The 16,767-nt window shown below is 47.0% G+C and overlaps 1 protein-coding gene and 1 long non-coding RNA gene across 5 annotated transcripts in view; one reads left to right on the top strand and one right to left on the bottom strand.

Moving 5' to 3' along the window:
• Nucleotides 1-16,088, top strand: part of IGF2BP2 (insulin like growth factor 2 mRNA binding protein 2) — a 168,722-nt gene extending 152,634 nt beyond the window's left edge. For 3 of the 4 annotated variants that reach the window (XM_024124251.3, XM_028491881.2, XM_028491882.2), the window contains 4 exons: nucleotides 3,160-3,234; nucleotides 9,783-9,914; nucleotides 10,284-10,397; nucleotides 11,776-16,088. In XM_024124251.3, coding sequence (XP_023980019.1) covers nucleotides 3,160-3,234; nucleotides 9,783-9,914; nucleotides 10,284-10,397; nucleotides 11,776-11,868 — 414 coding nt within the window. In that variant the 3' untranslated portion in view covers nucleotides 11,869-16,088. The remainder of the gene's footprint in view (nucleotides 1-3,159; nucleotides 3,235-9,782; nucleotides 9,915-10,283; nucleotides 10,398-11,775) is intronic. The other variant, XM_024124249.3, reaches the window with a different exon arrangement.
• Nucleotides 1,493-10,275, bottom strand: LOC114486574 (uncharacterized). The gene is made up of 3 exons (XR_003680547.2): nucleotides 10,202-10,275; nucleotides 9,731-9,806; nucleotides 1,493-2,658 (listed from the first exon to the last, which is right to left on the bottom strand). It is a non-coding gene; the product is annotated as an uncharacterized lncRNA (long non-coding RNA).
• Nucleotides 16,089-16,767: the final 679 nt, after the last annotated feature.

Below are 16,767 nucleotides of genomic sequence, written 5' to 3'. Positions count from 1 at the left end.
TCTCCCTAAGAAGAGCTGGAATTTCTCCCACAGCAAGTGTGCTGGAGAAAAAACAAAACATTCTGAGTAGTGCAGAACAAGGATTGCAGTGAGACCATGAAAGAATTTTATGTAGGTAAATCATTTCCCCTCTCGGTGCTCGTTTATCTCACCTGCAAAGCGCACAGATTGGAGGAGAGCCCGAGGTGGGGGCAGACGGTGGTGGAGCACCCGGGGCCTTGGCACCCGGCAGGCTTGTTGCAGGTGAGGCCCCAGCCCAGGTACTGACGGGCTGTGCTGGGCCCGCCCTCTGTGTGGGACAGGTAAGGTATGGACGACCACTGGGCTGGCAGCACCCTGAGGGCCATTCTCGGTGTCCGGTCCTGTGGTCTGAGGTGCGATGCAGCGCAAGGGACAGAATGAGACAATTTCAACTAAAAGGGACTTGAGGGATCATCTCATCAAATCCTCTCTTTTTCCCCTGAGAAAAGGGAGACTGAGAGAGGGAACGGGAGATGGCCAAGGCACGCAGGTGGCAGGACTGGCTCATAGATAGCAGTTCTGCTGACTTGTAGGCTACAGGGCACTTCCCAGGACTAATCGCAGCAATAACTCTCCACTTACCATTGCCCATAAGGAACTAGGGCCCAGTGTTTCATTGACATGTCAGTGGCCACAAAGCTAAAGAATGTGAGAGCTGAGGTTGGACCGGGCTATCCTATTTTTGGTCGAATGTTTTTTCAACCTGAGCAACCTGAGTGCTATACCAGAGTCATTCCAGCAAGATTTTGGGAAAGTAGAGAAGGATCAAACCCTTGGCCTTCCCCCACAGCATTCTGTCCCAGCAGAGTTGAGTGGTGGCGTGATTTCTGTGATGGGCAAAGACAGCAGGGGACAGAATGGGCTCTGGCTCTCTCCAGAGCAGTAGAGAAGAGAGAAAGCCAGGGAAGCCAAACATTTGCAAGAGACATTTCCTACTTTTTAAAATCAATCTGGTTTTTGCTAGATTTCCTTTATCTTGACAGGCCTCTGACAGTATCTGTCTCTAAAGATGATGATCTCACTAATTCCAGAGAACCACCCCCCAATCCTGTGCTGCCAGTCTTCAGGGGCCACAACTAGAGGCACATTTGATGCTGCTGGGGCGGGGGAAGAGCTTTACACTAACACGTGGGAGCAGAGTGCTGGAGGGGGTGGGCTGAGTTGGGATCGGGCGGTGCATGCAAGAGATGGTTCAGTTACAGGTGAGAGCTGAGCCCCCGTCGCCTGCCTTTCCTGCACATCATCTGGCCGACAGGTTTCAGAATGCCACACAAAATTCCTGATCCTTGTTTCAGCCCTGCTCACCTGTGGTCTTGGTGGTCACCTCATCTTTCTGCTTCCCATTTGCTTCAGTCGTCATAAAGTGGAGTCCTCATTCCAGGTCCTCTCAGGGAGTTTGCCTGGGGAGTGCCATTCTAGAACTGCAGGAGCACACATGCGGCTCTCAAGAGTTCTGGGCTGGGCTGTGATTACCAGGTAGTGGAGAGATGGGGGGCTTTCTTTCAGGATCGGAGCAGGGCAACTGTGAGAACTGATTGGGTCAACGTGAATTATGAATTAGCCTTTCAGCCCTTCTTGATTTGGGTGGATAAGAGCTGGGAACCACCGTGTCCATGCTCCTGTCACTCTCATTTACTCTTGGAAATAAGGAGCAGATTTAATGCCACCTATGGATGTAGAAGTAGAGATGAGGTTTCCCGCCAGGGATCTTATGGGCCAGTCTGTATGTGGCCTGCTGGAGGGTCTCAGTCCCCTGGACACATCTGTTTTTTGGCTGAGGCTGCTGCCCTGCAGTTGAAGGCTGGCAGGTGGTCTGCCCGCAGCAAAGGGAAGACCCCCAAGAAGCTCACTGGTCGGTGACCTGTGTCTCACGTTCATCCTCGTGCCACTAAGTAGTCGGGCCAGATCTTCTTTGAAGGTCTCATAGAAGAGTCTCTCCTTTCAGAGTGGGCAAGGTCAGCGCAGGCCTTGGGTCTGTCTTCACGGTAAAGTTGGGACAGTGACACAGCACCCCGAGGCCTGCAGGTGCAGCCTGGCTTAGGACATGTACTGAGAGAAAAGGAAAACCCTGTGGAGGTGGAGGTCTTCTTGCGGGAGCCAAGACTGAGACACAGTGGTTCAGAGATGATAACTTCAGACACGCCCCGTCAGTGGTGAATCATGTTCACGCTGAACAGCTCGGTCTCAGGAATGGGGTCTCTGGGTGGTGTGTAGGACTTTATGAGGTGCATTTGTGTACTTATCTCACTCCTGGCTCATCCCTAAGTGCCTGATGTACTTTTAGCTCATTTAAAAGTAACTTTATGGGAATTCCCTGGTGGTCCAGTGGTTAGGACTCCACGCTTCCATTGCAGGGGGCACAAGTTCCCTGATTAGGGAAGTAAAATCCCATAAGCCACGTGGTGTGGCCAAATAAATAAATAAATTTAACTTTAATTATGCTACATTGTATTTATTTTTAAATCTACCTTAAAGGTATTTGAAATAAGGCAGGGTATGCAGGGAAAAAAATATGTAGAGGATCTAACAAAAAAATGTTCGGTTGTTCCATCTTGAGTTCTGTTACAAAAGACGTCAGAGTCACAGAGTGAGAGTTAGGAGGTTTTGAGCTTGCCAGGTTCAACTGCCATGTTTCACCTGTGGGGAGAGGAAGGGTTTGTAGAGCACGCACTGGAACCAAGGTGTCCTCATTCTTGCTCTGGTGCCATCAGTTGATTTGTGTGCTAGAGGAGCTGTTCCTAGTCACACCTGTCACTAACAGCCCTTTCTGCAGGCTAACTCCAACTTAACTCCTCTGTGGACCAGCCCTTCCTCGCCTCTGGGCCCTGGGTGGGCTAGTGGAGCTCCTTGGTGAAAGGAGGCTGGTCACACTGCTGGTGGGGGCAGGGACAGGCAGTAAGTACTAACTTGTTTCCAACTATTCCTGGGTGGCCAGAGACCCAAATTTGATACTGGGCACTACGGTCATAATCTCCTAAGACCCAGAGTGGAAGCAGCAGGGTCAGACAAAGCACCAGGCACAAAGGTGTGAGTCTTACAATCTCTTGCTAGTGGGTGTGCCATCCTCTTAGACAAGGAGGAGGAGCTCGGGGAACAGAGCCAAGCAGTAGCATCTCCCTCTTGCTTTGTGAACTGCAGATTGCCCCAGCAGAAGGCCCAGACGTCAGTGAAAGGATGGTCATCATTACCGGCCCACCTGAAGCCCAGTTCAAGGTCAGTGCCAAGAACCCCCTCAGCCCTGCAGCCCTGGATACAGGGCAGCCTGTTAGGGAAGGCTGAGGGCCTTTAGCAGGCTCAGCTGCCCCAGAGCCAGGTTCAGGCTCTTCTTTGGAGGCCCAACCTCCATTTCCCTTCCTTCTATAGTCTCCCACCCACCCTATCTTCCCCACCTCCAGGCTGCTCCCTCTGTGGAGCCCTCCTTCCCTTCTTACCCATGGAAAAGTGGACTGTCAATGCCAGTTCAGATGGCATCTCTGATCCCCTTGGTTGTGGTTTTGAAGATGAGGCATAAACATGGGTGTGAGGGGAAATAGCACAGTTTGTTGGAAGTGTTTGGGGGGTGGGGTGCATTGTTTTAATTTTTATTTTATATTGGAGTATAGTTCACTTACAATGTTGTGTCAGTTTTAGGTGTACAGCAAAGTGATTCAGTTATACATATATATATATCCTTTCTTTTTCAGATCCTTTTCCCATATAGGTTAGTACACAATATTGAGTACAGTTCCTTGTGCTATACAGTAGGTCCTTGTTGACTATTTTATATATAGTCGTGTGTATATGTTAATCCCAAATTCCTAATTTATCCCTTCCCCCCACGTTTCCCCTTTGGTAACCGTAAGTTTGTTTTCGAAGTCTTTGTTTCTGTTTTGTAAATAAGTTCATTTGTATCATTGTTTTAGATTCCACATATAAGTGATATCATGTGATATTCATCTTTGTCTGACTGACTTCAGTTAGTATGATAATCTCTAGGTCCATCCATGTTGCTGCAGTGGTATTATTTCATTCTTTATATGGATGAGTAATATTCCATTGTGTGTGTGTGTGTGTGTGTGTGTATATATATATATATCTTTTGGTTGGAGCATTTAATCCATTTACGTTTAAGGTAATTATCAATATGTATGTTCTTATTGCCATTTTGTTAATTGTTTTGTATTTGTTTTTGTAGGTCTTTTTTCTTCCCTTCCTCTTTTTTTTCTTCTCTTGTGATTTGATGATTATCTTTAGTGTTGTGTTTGGATTGCTCTTTCTTTTGTGTGTATGTGTTCCTGTTGTAGATTTTTGGTTTGTGGTTACCACAAGGTTTTGATATAGCAGTCTATATATGTGTGTGTGTGTGTGTGTGTGTGTGTGTGTGTGTGTGTGTATGTGTATGATTGAAGTTGCTGGTCTCTTCATTTCAAATGCATTTCCAATATCCTGCATTTGTACTCTCCTCACGATTGCTGGTTTTGATGTCATATTTGTGTGTGGATGATTTCCTACCTTTACTGTATGTTTGCCTTTACCAGTGAGCTTTCCCATTCGTAATTTTCCTGTTTCTAGTTGTGGGCTTTTCTTTTCCACCTAGAGAAGTTCCTTTAGCATTTGCTGTAAAGCTGGTTTGGTGGTGCTGAATTTTCTTAGCTTGTGCTTGTCTGTAAAGCTTTTGATTTCTCCATTGAATCTGAACCAAGAGCCTTGGTGGGTAGAGTATTCTTGGTTGTAGTTTTTTCCCCTTTTATCACTTTAAATATATGATGCCACTCCCTTCTGGCCTGCAGAGTTTCTGCTGAAAAATCAGCTGATAACCTTCTGGGGATTCCCTTGTATGTTATTTGTTGCTTTTCTCTTGTTGCTTTTAATATTTTCCCTTTGTCTTTAATTTTTGTCAGTTTGATTAATATGTGTCTCAGCATGTTCCTCCTTGGGTTTATCCTGTATGGGATTCTCTGTGCTTCCTGGACTTGAGTGAGTGTTTCCTTTCCCATGTTAGGGAAGTTTTTGGCTATTATCTTTTCAAATATTTTCTAGGGCCATTTCTCTCTTCTCCTTCTGGAACCCCTGTAATGCAAATGTTGGTGCATTTAATGTTGCCCCAGAGGTCTCTTAAATTGTCCTCATTTCTTTTCATTCTTTTTTCTTTATTCTGTTCTGTGGCAGTGATTTCCACCAGTCTGTCTCCCAGCTCACTTATTTATTCTTCTGCCTCATCTATTCTGCCTTTGATTCCTTCTAGTGTATTTTTCATTTCAGTTATTGTATTGTTCACCTGTTTGTTCTTTAAACCTTCTAGCTCTTTGTGAAACATTTCTTGTATCTTCTTGGTCTGTGCCTCCATTCTTTTTCCAAGATCTTGGATTATCTTTACTGTCATTATTCTGAATTCTTTTTTCAGGGAGATTGCCTATCTCTATTTCACTTAGTTGTTCTTCTGGGGTTTTATCTTGTTCCTTCGTCTGGAACATATTTCTCTGCTGTCTCATTTTGTCTGACTTTCTGTGTTTGTGGTCTCCGTTCTGCAGGCTGCCAGATTGTAGTTTTGCTTCTGGTGTCTGCCCCAACCCCTGGCTGAGGTTGGTCCAGGGTCTTGTGCAGGCTTCCTGGTGGGACGGACTTGTGCCTGCCCGTGGGAGGGTGGAGCTGGGTCTTGTCCCTCTGGTGGGCAGGGCCGTGTCAAGGGGTGTGTCTAGAGGTGGCTGTGGGCTCAGGATGACTTTAGGCAGCTGTCAATGGGTGGGGCTGTATTCCCACCTTGTTGGTTGTTTGGCCCGAGGCGTCCAAGCACTGGAGCCTGCAGGCTGTTGGGTGGGGCCAGGTCTCAGTACCAAGATGGTGACCTCAGGGAGGAGGCATACTCACGCTGAGAAGCATTCCCTGGGGCCTTCGCCACCAGTGTCTTTGCCACTGCAGTGGGCCACAGCCAACCCCTGCCTCTGCAGGGGACCCTCCAAGACCCATAGGTAGGTCTGGCCCAGGCTCCTGTGGAGTCACTGCTTTGCCCTGGGTCCCAGTTCACATGAAACCTTGTGTGCGCCCTCCAAGAATGGAGTCTCTGTTTCCTCTAGTCTTGTGGAGCTCTTGCACTCAAGCCCCACTGGCCTTCAAAGCCAAATGCTCTGGAGGCTCCTCCTCCAGATGCCAGACCCCCAGGCTGAGGAGCCTGGCATGGGGCTCAGAACTCTCACTCCTATGGGATGTGTGTGTGTGTGTGTGTGTGTGTGTGTATATATATATATATCTTTTGGTTGGAGCATTTAATCCATTTACGTTTAAGGTAATTATCAATATGTATGTTCTTATTGCCATTTTGTTAATTGTTTTGTATTTGTTTTTGTAGGTCTTTTTTCTTCCCTTCCTCTTTTTTTTCTTCTCTTGTGATTTGATGATTATCTTTAGTGTTGTGTTTGGATTGCTCTTTCTTTTGTGTGTATGTGTTCCTGTTGTAGATTTTTGGTTTGTGGTTACCACAAGGTTTTGATATAGCAGTCTATATATGTGTGTGTGTGTGTGTGTGTGTGTGTGTGTGTGTGTGTATGTGTATGATTGAAGTTGCTGGTCTCTTCATTTCAAATGCATTTCCAATATCCTGCATTTGTACTCTCCTCACGATTGCTGGTTTTGATGTCATATTTGTGTGTGGATGATTTCCTACCTTTACTGTATGTTTGCCTTTACCAGTGAGCTTTCCCATTCGTAATTTTCCTGTTTCTAGTTGTGGGCTTTTCTTTTCCACCTAGAGAAGTTCCTTTAGCATTTGCTGTAAAGCTGGTTTGGTGGTGCTGAATTTTCTTAGCTTGTGCTTGTCTGTAAAGCTTTTGATTTCTCCATTGAATCTGAACCAAGAGCCTTGGTGGGTAGAGTATTCTTGGTTGTAGTTTTTTCCCCTTTTATCACTTTAAATATATGATGCCACTCCCTTCTGGCCTGCAGAGTTTCTGCTGAAAAATCAGCTGATAACCTTCTGGGGATTCCCTTGTATGTTATTTGTTGCTTTTCTCTTGTTGCTTTTAATATTTTCCCTTTGTCTTTAATTTTTGTCAGTTTGATTAATATGTGTCTCAGCATGTTCCTCCTTGGGTTTATCCTGTATGGGATTCTCTGTGCTTCCTGGACTTGAGTGAGTGTTTCCTTTCCCATGTTAGGGAAGTTTTTGGCTATTATCTTTTCAAATATTTTCTAGGGCCATTTCTCTCTTCTCCTTCTGGAACCCCTGTAATGCAAATGTTGGTGCATTTAATGTTGCCCCAGAGGTCTCTTAAATTGTCCTCATTTCTTTTCATTCTTTTTTCTTTATTCTGTTCTGTGGCAGTGATTTCCACCAGTCTGTCTCCCAGCTCACTTATTTATTCTTCTGCCTCATCTATTCTGCCTTTGATTCCTTCTAGTGTATTTTTCATTTCAGTTATTGTATTGTTCACCTGTTTGTTCTTTAAACCTTCTAGCTCTTTGTGAAACATTTCTTGTATCTTCTTGGTCTGTGCCTCCATTCTTTTTCCAAGATCTTGGATTATCTTTACTGTCATTATTCTGAATTCTTTTTTCAGGGAGATTGCCTATCTCTATTTCACTTAGTTGTTCTTCTGGGGTTTTATCTTGTTCCTTCGTCTGGAACATATTTCTCTGCTGTCTCATTTTGTCTGACTTTCTGTGTTTGTGGTCTCCGTTCTGCAGGCTGCCAGATTGTAGTTTTGCTTCTGGTGTCTGCCCCAACCCCTGGCTGAGGTTGGTCCAGGGTCTTGTGCAGGCTTCCTGGTGGGACGGACTTGTGCCTGCCCGTGGGAGGGTGGAGCTGGGTCTTGTCCCTCTGGTGGGCAGGGCCGTGTCAAGGGGTGTGTCTAGAGGTGGCTGTGGGCTCAGGATGACTTTAGGCAGCTGTCAATGGGTGGGGCTGTATTCCCACCTTGTTGGTTGTTTGGCCCGAGGCGTCCAAGCACTGGAGCCTGCAGGCTGTTGGGTGGGGCCAGGTCTCAGTACCAAGATGGTGACCTCAGGGAGGAGGCATACTCACGCTGAGAAGCATTCCCTGGGGCCTTCGCCACCAGTGTCTTTGCCACTGCAGTGGGCCACAGCCAACCCCTGCCTCTGCAGGGGACCCTCCAAGACCCATAGGTAGGTCTGGCCCAGGCTCCTGTGGAGTCACTGCTTTGCCCTGGGTCCCAGTTCACATGAAACCTTGTGTGCGCCCTCCAAGAATGGAGTCTCTGTTTCCTCTAGTCTTGTGGAGCTCTTGCACTCAAGCCCCACTGGCCTTCAAAGCCAAATGCTCTGGAGGCTCCTCCTCCAGATGCCAGACCCCCAGGCTGAGGAGCCTGGCATGGGGCTCAGAACTCTCACTCCTATGGGAGAACCTCTACGATATAATTTCCAGTTTGTGGGTCACCCACCTGGTGGGTGTAGGATTTGATTATATCGTGAAAGCACCCCTCCTGCCATCTCGTTGTGGCTTCATCTTTGTCTTTGGGTGTAGAATATCTTTTTTGATAGGTTCCAGTTTTCTTTGTCAATGGTTGTTGTTGGCAGTTAGTTGTGATTTTGGTGTTTTCGTGAGAGGTGGTGAGCTCAAGTCCTTCTATTCCACCATCTTGTCTCCATTCCCCTGCATTGTTTTGTTATTGCCTTTTCACTCCTAGGAAAATTATAACTTGAGTTTTCTAAAGGTCAGAAACATTTATTTGTAAAAGTATAATTCGTATTTAAAATGTGTCTGAGAAAAAAAACTTAACACGTGTAAATGTTCAAGAACAATAATCCTTCAACTCATGAATGGGTAAACAAAATGTGGTATATCCACATAATAGGATATCATTCAGCCATGGAAAGAGTGAAATTCTGATGCATGCTATATCATGGATGAACCTAGAAAACATTACACCAAGTGAAAGAAGGCAGACACAGTAGACCACATATTATATATTCCATTTGTGTGAAACATCCAGAAAAGGCAAATCCAGAGACAGAAGGGTAGTTTAGTGGTTGCCAGGGACATGGGGAAGGGAGGAATTGGGACTGTCTGCTAATAGGTACGGGTTTTTATTTGGGGGAATGGGATGGAAATGTTCTGGATAGCAGTGGTGGTTGCACAACCTAGTGAATATACTAAAAACCACTGGAGTGTACACTTTAAAATGCTGAATTTTAGGTTATGTAAGTTATATCTCAGTTTTTTAAAAAGTTCCTTTAGGGACTTCCCTGGTGGTCCAGTTGTTAAAACTCTGCGCTTCCACTGCAGGGGGCACGGGTTTGATCCCTGATTGGGGAACTAAGATCCCACATGCCATGCGGTGCAGCCAATAAATAAATAAATAAATTTTCTTAAAAAAAGAAGTTCTTTTAAAGAGAACAAAAAGCTTTTGGCTACACTGGCTCTGGAGTTATACATCAAAGAGCAAATCCCATCACCACCACCCTTGCCTCCATCCTTTAATAACCAGAGGCCTGAACATATCGTGGTGGGAGGAAGTAAGAATTCCCTGAACAAATACATTCAACCAAACATTTATAGGTGCTCAGGATACAGAAATAAGACATGTAGTTCCACCCTGACCCTGTACACAGAAAGCTTCCTGTGCGATCCATGTGCAAACCTGAAGACATGGGAGTGTCTGTACATGTCTGCAAGGTGCACTCCTTGGGTGTGGCAGGCATGCACCCACCGGGTCTGAGTGAGCTGAGCAGACCCCAGGGAGCATGGGGCTGGGGCTGTACCATTGCCTGGACTCACTGGTTCCTGTAGCAGTGCTGCTAAAGCAGGTTGACGTGTCTTGCTCTCTCAGGCCCAGGGGCGGATCTTTGGGAAACTGAAAGAAGAAAACTTCTTTAACCCCAAAGAGGAGGTGAAGCTGGAAGCCCACATCCGAGTGCCCTCCTCTACAGCCGGCCGTGTGATCGGCAAGGGTGGCAAAACCGTAAGTGTGCTCTGAGCTGGCTTCGTCTCCTGGCCTGACTTCCCTCAGACCCCCACTGACTCTTCAAGGACAAAAATGTAATTAGCATCATCTAGAGCTGAGGGCCCCAAATCCACAGTGCTGAGCCAGACACCGAAACACCAGGGTCCTGGGTCCAGGAACACTGCATCTAGGCTATGTGCTGGGAAATGAAGACAGGGAGGCTGCCTCCTGCCCCTGTAAACCCACACACATAGCAGCAGGAAGATGATTAGGAGCAGAGTCCCGCCCAGAGTATACAGACATACCTTGCAGATATTCTGGGTTCCGGTTCCCGACCACTGCAGTGAAGCAAGTCACAGGAATTTTTTTTGGTTTCTCCCTTCACAGGTGAATGAACTGCAGAACTTAACCAGTGCAGAAGTCATTGTGCCTCGTGACCAAACGCCAGATGAAAATGAGGAAGTGATTGTCCGAATTATCGGGCATTTCTTTGCCAGCCAGGTACCTGTGCTGTGAGGGTCCAGTCTCTCCTGCTAATCTCTTTGCAAGTCTCTAAGTTCTTGGTGACCTGTCCGGTGGCCCCAGGCCATGCGCACACACACACACACACACACCCCGACCCCCATGCACAGATGGAACAGGGCAGGGGCGACTGTTCCTTGGCTCACCACTGCTCTCCCAGGCCTGCTGGAGGAGCCTGAGGAAGGGTATAGAGCTTTGGAGTCAAGCCAGCACAGTTCAAAAGCCTCTGAAATGCTGAACTGCCGGCTCTCCTGTTCCCTCGTCCTCCCGCTCAGGCCTTAGTCACAGCCTTCCCCTGCTGGGAGCCATATACCAGGCAAGGGCTACCCTTGGGCCCTGAGGACCAGCCTAGGTGCCAGAATTCCACTATTATGGGTTAAACGCTCATGTCAGAAGACCCTTGTTTCTCTTTCCTCTCCTCTACTTCACTGTGACAACCCCCATTAGGACTCAGGGCTCCACACAGCTGCTTCTCTTCCAGTCAGAAGGGCTAGTGACTCAGAATCACGTGACCTGGTTCTTTTTGATGCTTTGTTGTTGTTGTTGCGGGGGAGGGGGTTGGGTTTGGGGATAGAGCAGTCCAGTCCCTGTCCCAAAGGAGCAGAGGCAGTCTAAGCCAACACTGCAGGTTTGTCTGAGCGTCAGCCTGCGCTCTCAGTGCCGTGCCTTTGCCAGGACCTGCCATGCTGCTGTGACCTGCACCCCACCAGCACCCTTTGAGAGACCCCTGTAGTCAGAGGCCTACCACACCACCCCTGGGGCTCTCCCATCCCAGCTCTTCCAGTGTCCTGAGCGTGGGTCTCAATGGCTGGGCTCCTGTAGGAGTTCAGTCTGCAGGGTTCTCCCTGCCATGGGAGCAGCAGGGTGGGTGAGGGGACAGGTTTGGGTTCATGTGTTTTCTCCACTTGTTCAGGGTAGAGTGTCTGGGCCAGTTTCTCACTTTTCCCCATCCCATTGACTGTCCATCTTCCCTTGCCATACACCACTGTCTCTGCAGTTACTCTAGGAAGGCGGGGAGGAGGCGGAGCGTTGGACGTTGGAGTGTGTGTTAGCTGGGAGGGAGGATGCCGTCTGACCTCTGCAGGTTCCCTAGTCACTAATGCCCTGGTTCTGCTTCCTGGGGTCCCACCCTCTTACCCTCCACCCAGCAGCCTCGGCGGGGTGGGGGTGGGGAACTCTGCCACTTTACTTCCAGGCAGAAAAGGCCTGGAGTCAGGGCCTCAGTAGGTAGATGACACTTTTCTGAGTTTACCGCCTCCTTCCCCCAAGTCCCAGCCCCCGCTTCCCCACACCCCACTGCTTGTCCTCAGAACTGGGTTCCTTTTCTCCCCTGTCCCCCTCCTCTCCCTTGCTGCAGACTGCACAGCGCAAGATCAGGGAAATTGTACAACAGGTGAAGCAGCAGGAGCAGAAATATCCTCAGGGAGTTGCCTCACAGCGCAGCAAGTGAGGCTCCCACAGGCACCAGCAAACAACGGATGAATGTAGCCCTTCCAACACCTGACAGAATGAGACCAAACACAGCCAGCCAGATCGGGAGCAAACCAAAGACCATCCTGAGGAATGAGAAGTCTGCGGAGGCGCCAGGGGCTCTGCAGAGGCCCTGAGAATCCGGGGGGCCAGGGAGGAGGCGGGAGGGCAGCTGTGCCGGGGCCCAGCCTCCCAGCTCCCCCAGGGCCTCTGCAGGCTTCCCAGCCATCCACTTCACCATCCACTCGGGTCTCTCCTAACCCCACCACGCTATCCCTTCTAGTTGAACTAACATAGGTGAATGCGTTCAAATCAAAGCAAAATTCACACCCTTTTCTTTTTGCGGAAAATTGTCTCTGTACATGTATGTACATATTAGAAGGGAAAGATGTTAAGATATGTGGCCTGTGGGTTACACAGGGTGCCTGCGGCGTTAATATATTTTAGAAATAATATATCAGATAACTCAACTAACTCCAATTTTTAATCAGTTATTCTTTTTTCTTTTTAAAGAGAAAGCAGGCTTTTCTAGACTTTAAAGAATAAAGTCGTGCTTTGGGAGGTCTAACGGTTTAGTAAGGAGCTTCAAGGCCACCCACACAAAATTCACCCGGAGGGAAATTCTCGTCGAAAGGACACTCACAGCAGTTCTGGATCACCTGTGTATGTCAACAGAAGGGATACCGTCTCTCTGAAGAGGAAACTCTGTCTCTCTTCATCCCTGTCTAGCTCACACACCCATTTCTCTTTGCTTCACAGGTTTTAAACTGGTTTTTGCATACTGCTATATAATTCTCTGTCTCTCTCTGTTTCTCTCTCCCCTACCCCCTCTCTCCCTCCCCATCCTCTCCATCCCCATTCTTGTTAATTCCCTCATCCCTCTGTCTCAATTCCCCTATCTACGCACCCCCCAGGCAAAGCAGTGCTCTGAGTATCACATCACACAAAGGAACAAAAGCGAAACACACAAACCAGCCTCAACTTACACTTGGTTACTCAAAAGAACAAGAGTCAATGGTACTTGTCCTAGCATTTTGGAAGAGGAAAAACAGTAACCCATCAAACCAACCAACCAAACAAAGAAAAATTCCACAAAGAAAGAATGTATTTTGTCTTTTTACATTTTGGTGTATAAGCCATCAATATTCAACAAAATGATTTCTTTCTTTTAAAAAAAAATATGGAGGAGAATAGCAATTTACACGAGGTCGTTGGCCCAGGGCGTTAAATTTACAGATTTTTTTAACGAGAAAAACACACAAAAAAAAGCTACCTCAGGTGTTTTTTACCTCAGCACCTTGCTCTTGTGTTTCCCTTAGAGATTTTGTAAAACTGATAGTTGGAGCATTTTTTTATTTTTTTAATAAAAATGAGTTGGAAAAAAATAAGATATCAACTGCCAGCCTGGAGAAGGTAACAGTCCAAGTGTGCAACAACTGTTCTGAATTGTCTTCCGCTAGCCAAGAACCTATATGGCCTTCTTTTGGACAAACCTTGAAAATGTTTATTTAAAAAAAAAAGTGACAAAGAAAAACAGAGAGAGAGAATATTGGAGATGTCCTGAATTTCAATAGGGTACGCGCCATTAGGGCTTTTTGCGCTAAAGGATGAACATGTACTGGTTTATGTGAACAAGCCATTTTACCACCAGACTGCAATGCCAGTTTCCTCTACTGCAAACAGTGTTCTGTGACAAAAACAAACAAAAAGAAATATATCCAGCTAACAAGATCCTGGTGTCTTGGTCTCTTATTTTACTAAGTATTGCCCATCCCAAAGTGTCAGCTGAATTCCATCTCTGAGGGGACTTCAGGGAAATGGGTGGCATATACCGTCAAGATTGGGAAGCTACCCTGAGGAGGCTGGCTTCTCCAGGAAGGTCTTTGGGAGAAGCTAAACTAGGTCAGTGGTGCTCAGACTGCTCCTCAGACCAGCAGCACCAGTATCACCTGGGAACGTGTTAGAAATGGAGGTTCTCAGGGTCCACCTTGGGACAGAAATTCTAAGGGTGGAGGGTGGGCCCAAGCAGTCTCTGTCAGTGAGCCCTCTGGGTGATTCCGATGTACGCTGAGGTTTGAGAACCACAGAACTAGAGGGCTGGATACTGACTGCACAGTAACTAGGTAAGGCCATCCCCTATCTTAAGAAACTTTAAGCCTAGCCAGAGGAAAAGCTTATTTTTATGTGGGGGGAAGGAAGAGGATAATATACCTGACAATTTAAGGGAAGAGGTACTTCCTTCACCCCTCCCCAGAAGCCCAATTGTAAGTATGTCAGGAGATGTGGTGAGTAGGCCTGGACATCCCTTCTATCCTGGTTAGTTTCCCTCAAGACAATCTCATTTTCTCCAGCATGGAGCTATGGAAAGGAAGAGGTTGTTTGCAGATTGGAAGAGGATTCCAGCATAGAGGAAGAACTTAAAAACATGAGAAAAAAGATCGATAGAAATTTGGAGGGGTTTCAACAAGAGAGGAAATGATGAGCCCTAGACAGAAGGCATCTTGACGGGTAGCAAGGGTAGAAGAAAACACTGGACTTCTAAGGGAAGCAGGGGAAAACTGATAACCTGGCATCAGCTAGGATGTGAATGACTTGGTGACTGAGTAGACAGATGGAATAAGGACTTACGGAGTATGAAAGCATTTGGCCTAGTCTTATTCCTGCGTCGCTGGGGAAGGACATGGGCAACAGAGGCATCCCCATGTGAACGATGATGTGGGAAGCCTATAACTGTAGAAATTCAGAGACCAGCCTAAATTGTACATGCATCCAAATCTTTCACTGTCTTAAAGCCTAATGGAGATATCTTTGACCTGCTACCGCTAATGTCTAATACCACTGCTAGCAAATCCCGATGTTTACTGTCAATTGTTGCCGCCTTTTATTTCTTCTCTACATTCCCCTTAAGGTGCTGGTGAATTAAAAGTTGAGACTTACCCCATATGCATGTTAATTTTCTATTCTAGCTCATACCAGCCACATAAGTCACTGTCTCTCTAGAAGCCATGAGTGCTCTTAATAGCTCTTGCTCTCACAGAAACAGCCAACATGAGGAGAAACCTCATGGAACAACTATATTCTAACTTGACCTCGATCCTCCTGTGTTCTCTTGTAAAAGTAGGGATCCAAGGTACTTGGTTTGTTCCCATTTTAAGATCTAATCTCAGATGTGGCTGACAATAAACAGTGAAGAATATTCCTTTTTGCTTCCAGTAACCTCTAGTGATCAGGGCAGACTCTGAATGAAAAACCAAACTCAAACGGATCCCTGTATCAGTTTATCTGTAACTGCAACAATTCCTAATATGAAAGATTCCCCTGACTTCTGTGACTCCTGAATGTCCCTGATTCTCGATAGCTACAAAACTGCTTCCAGTCACCCTCACTGAACCTGGCAAAATCTTTTCTCAACTGTAAATTCACAGAACAGCAGTATTGGGAAAGGATTTTTGAGGTCATTTGGTCCACTCTCCTAATATGGAATAATGTCCTCTAAACTCTCTCCAAAGTCTGGCCACTCCCCCACAAGGGGAAACGCGGCTCCTAAGGCAGACAGTTCTGTCATCGCACAGTCCAGCCTCGTAGATCTTCCTTCCACTGATCTGAAATCTGCTCACCCCACAACCACCACACACTGAATCTGCTACATGTTACTTAGGACAACTCCCCTAATGTCTGAAGACAGTTGTCTAGCTCTCCCTTTACTCAGTTCCTCCAGTCATCCCTCATCGCTGGGACTTGCTTTCCCTCGGCTCTGAAAAATTGTGAAGGAATACAGTCCCACCTCCTGCATCCTGCACCTTCTAAAGCCCCAGTAACTGGCGGTCAGCATGGGAGGCCTTGCTCAGCAAACAGAGCTGTGAAGGGAACTTAACCAGGGCATAGCTCAGCTTTACCCTAGGGCAGGCCTAAAGGCAGGGATGGGTGCCTCTTTCCCTGTACCAGATCTCTACCAGTCTCACTTTCTCATCAGGAGAATGAGAAAGCCCAGACCCAGACGTTTTCTCCCTGGTTGCCCGTACACTAGCTAAATAACCTTGTGCATATCACAGCCTCTTGGAGGCCTGTCTCCTCATCTGTAAAATAAAAGTTTGAACACAACAAAGTCTTTGATTCTAACTGATGTATAAGAAGGGACTTTCAAGTCAAAAATGACTTCTGGTTAGCAGCCTTCAACGTTCCTTCTTACAACTTCTCATTAAACATCAAGAAAGAGGACCTCCTGGTGGCGCAGTGGTTAAGAATCTGCCTGCCAATGCAGGGGACACGGGTTCAAGCCCTGGGACTGGAAGCTCCCACATGCCGCGGAGCAACTAAGCCCATGCGCCATGACTACTGAGCCTGCGCTCTAGAGCCCGCGAGCCACAACTGCTGAATCCCACGCACCTAGAGCCCGTGCTCCACAACAAGAGAAGCCACCGCAATGAGAAGCCTGCGCACTGCAACTAGAGAAAGCCCACACAGCAATGAAAACCCAACGCAGCCAAAACCAAATAAATTTATATATTAAAAAAAAAAGAAAACATCATAGGGCTGGACCAAGAAGGAGTAGGAAGACCGTGAGCTCACCTCCTCTCATGGGCACAGCAAAATTACAACCATTTACAGAGCAACTATCAGAAAACCCAGAAGACTAGCAGAAAAGATCTACAACTAAATATACAAGGAACCACAAGATGGGTAGGAAGGGTGCAGTTGCAATATTGTCAAGACCCACACCCCTGGGGGGGGTAACCCACAAAGAAGATAATTACAATTGCAGAGGTTCTCCCCCAAGGAGCAAGTGGTCTGAGCCCCACATGAGGCTCCCCAACACAGGGGTACACTACGAAGATGAGCCCCCAGAACATTTGGCTTTGAAGGCTAGTGGGGCTTACTT

The sequence above is a fragment of the Physeter macrocephalus genome, chromosome 1 (genome assembly GCF_002837175.3).
Source record: "Physeter macrocephalus isolate SW-GA chromosome 1, ASM283717v5, whole genome shotgun sequence".
In the NCBI taxonomy this organism is placed as follows: Eukaryota; Metazoa; Chordata; class Mammalia; order Artiodactyla; family Physeteridae; genus Physeter; species Physeter macrocephalus.
This window is presented reverse-complemented; position numbering and strand designations above follow the sequence as displayed.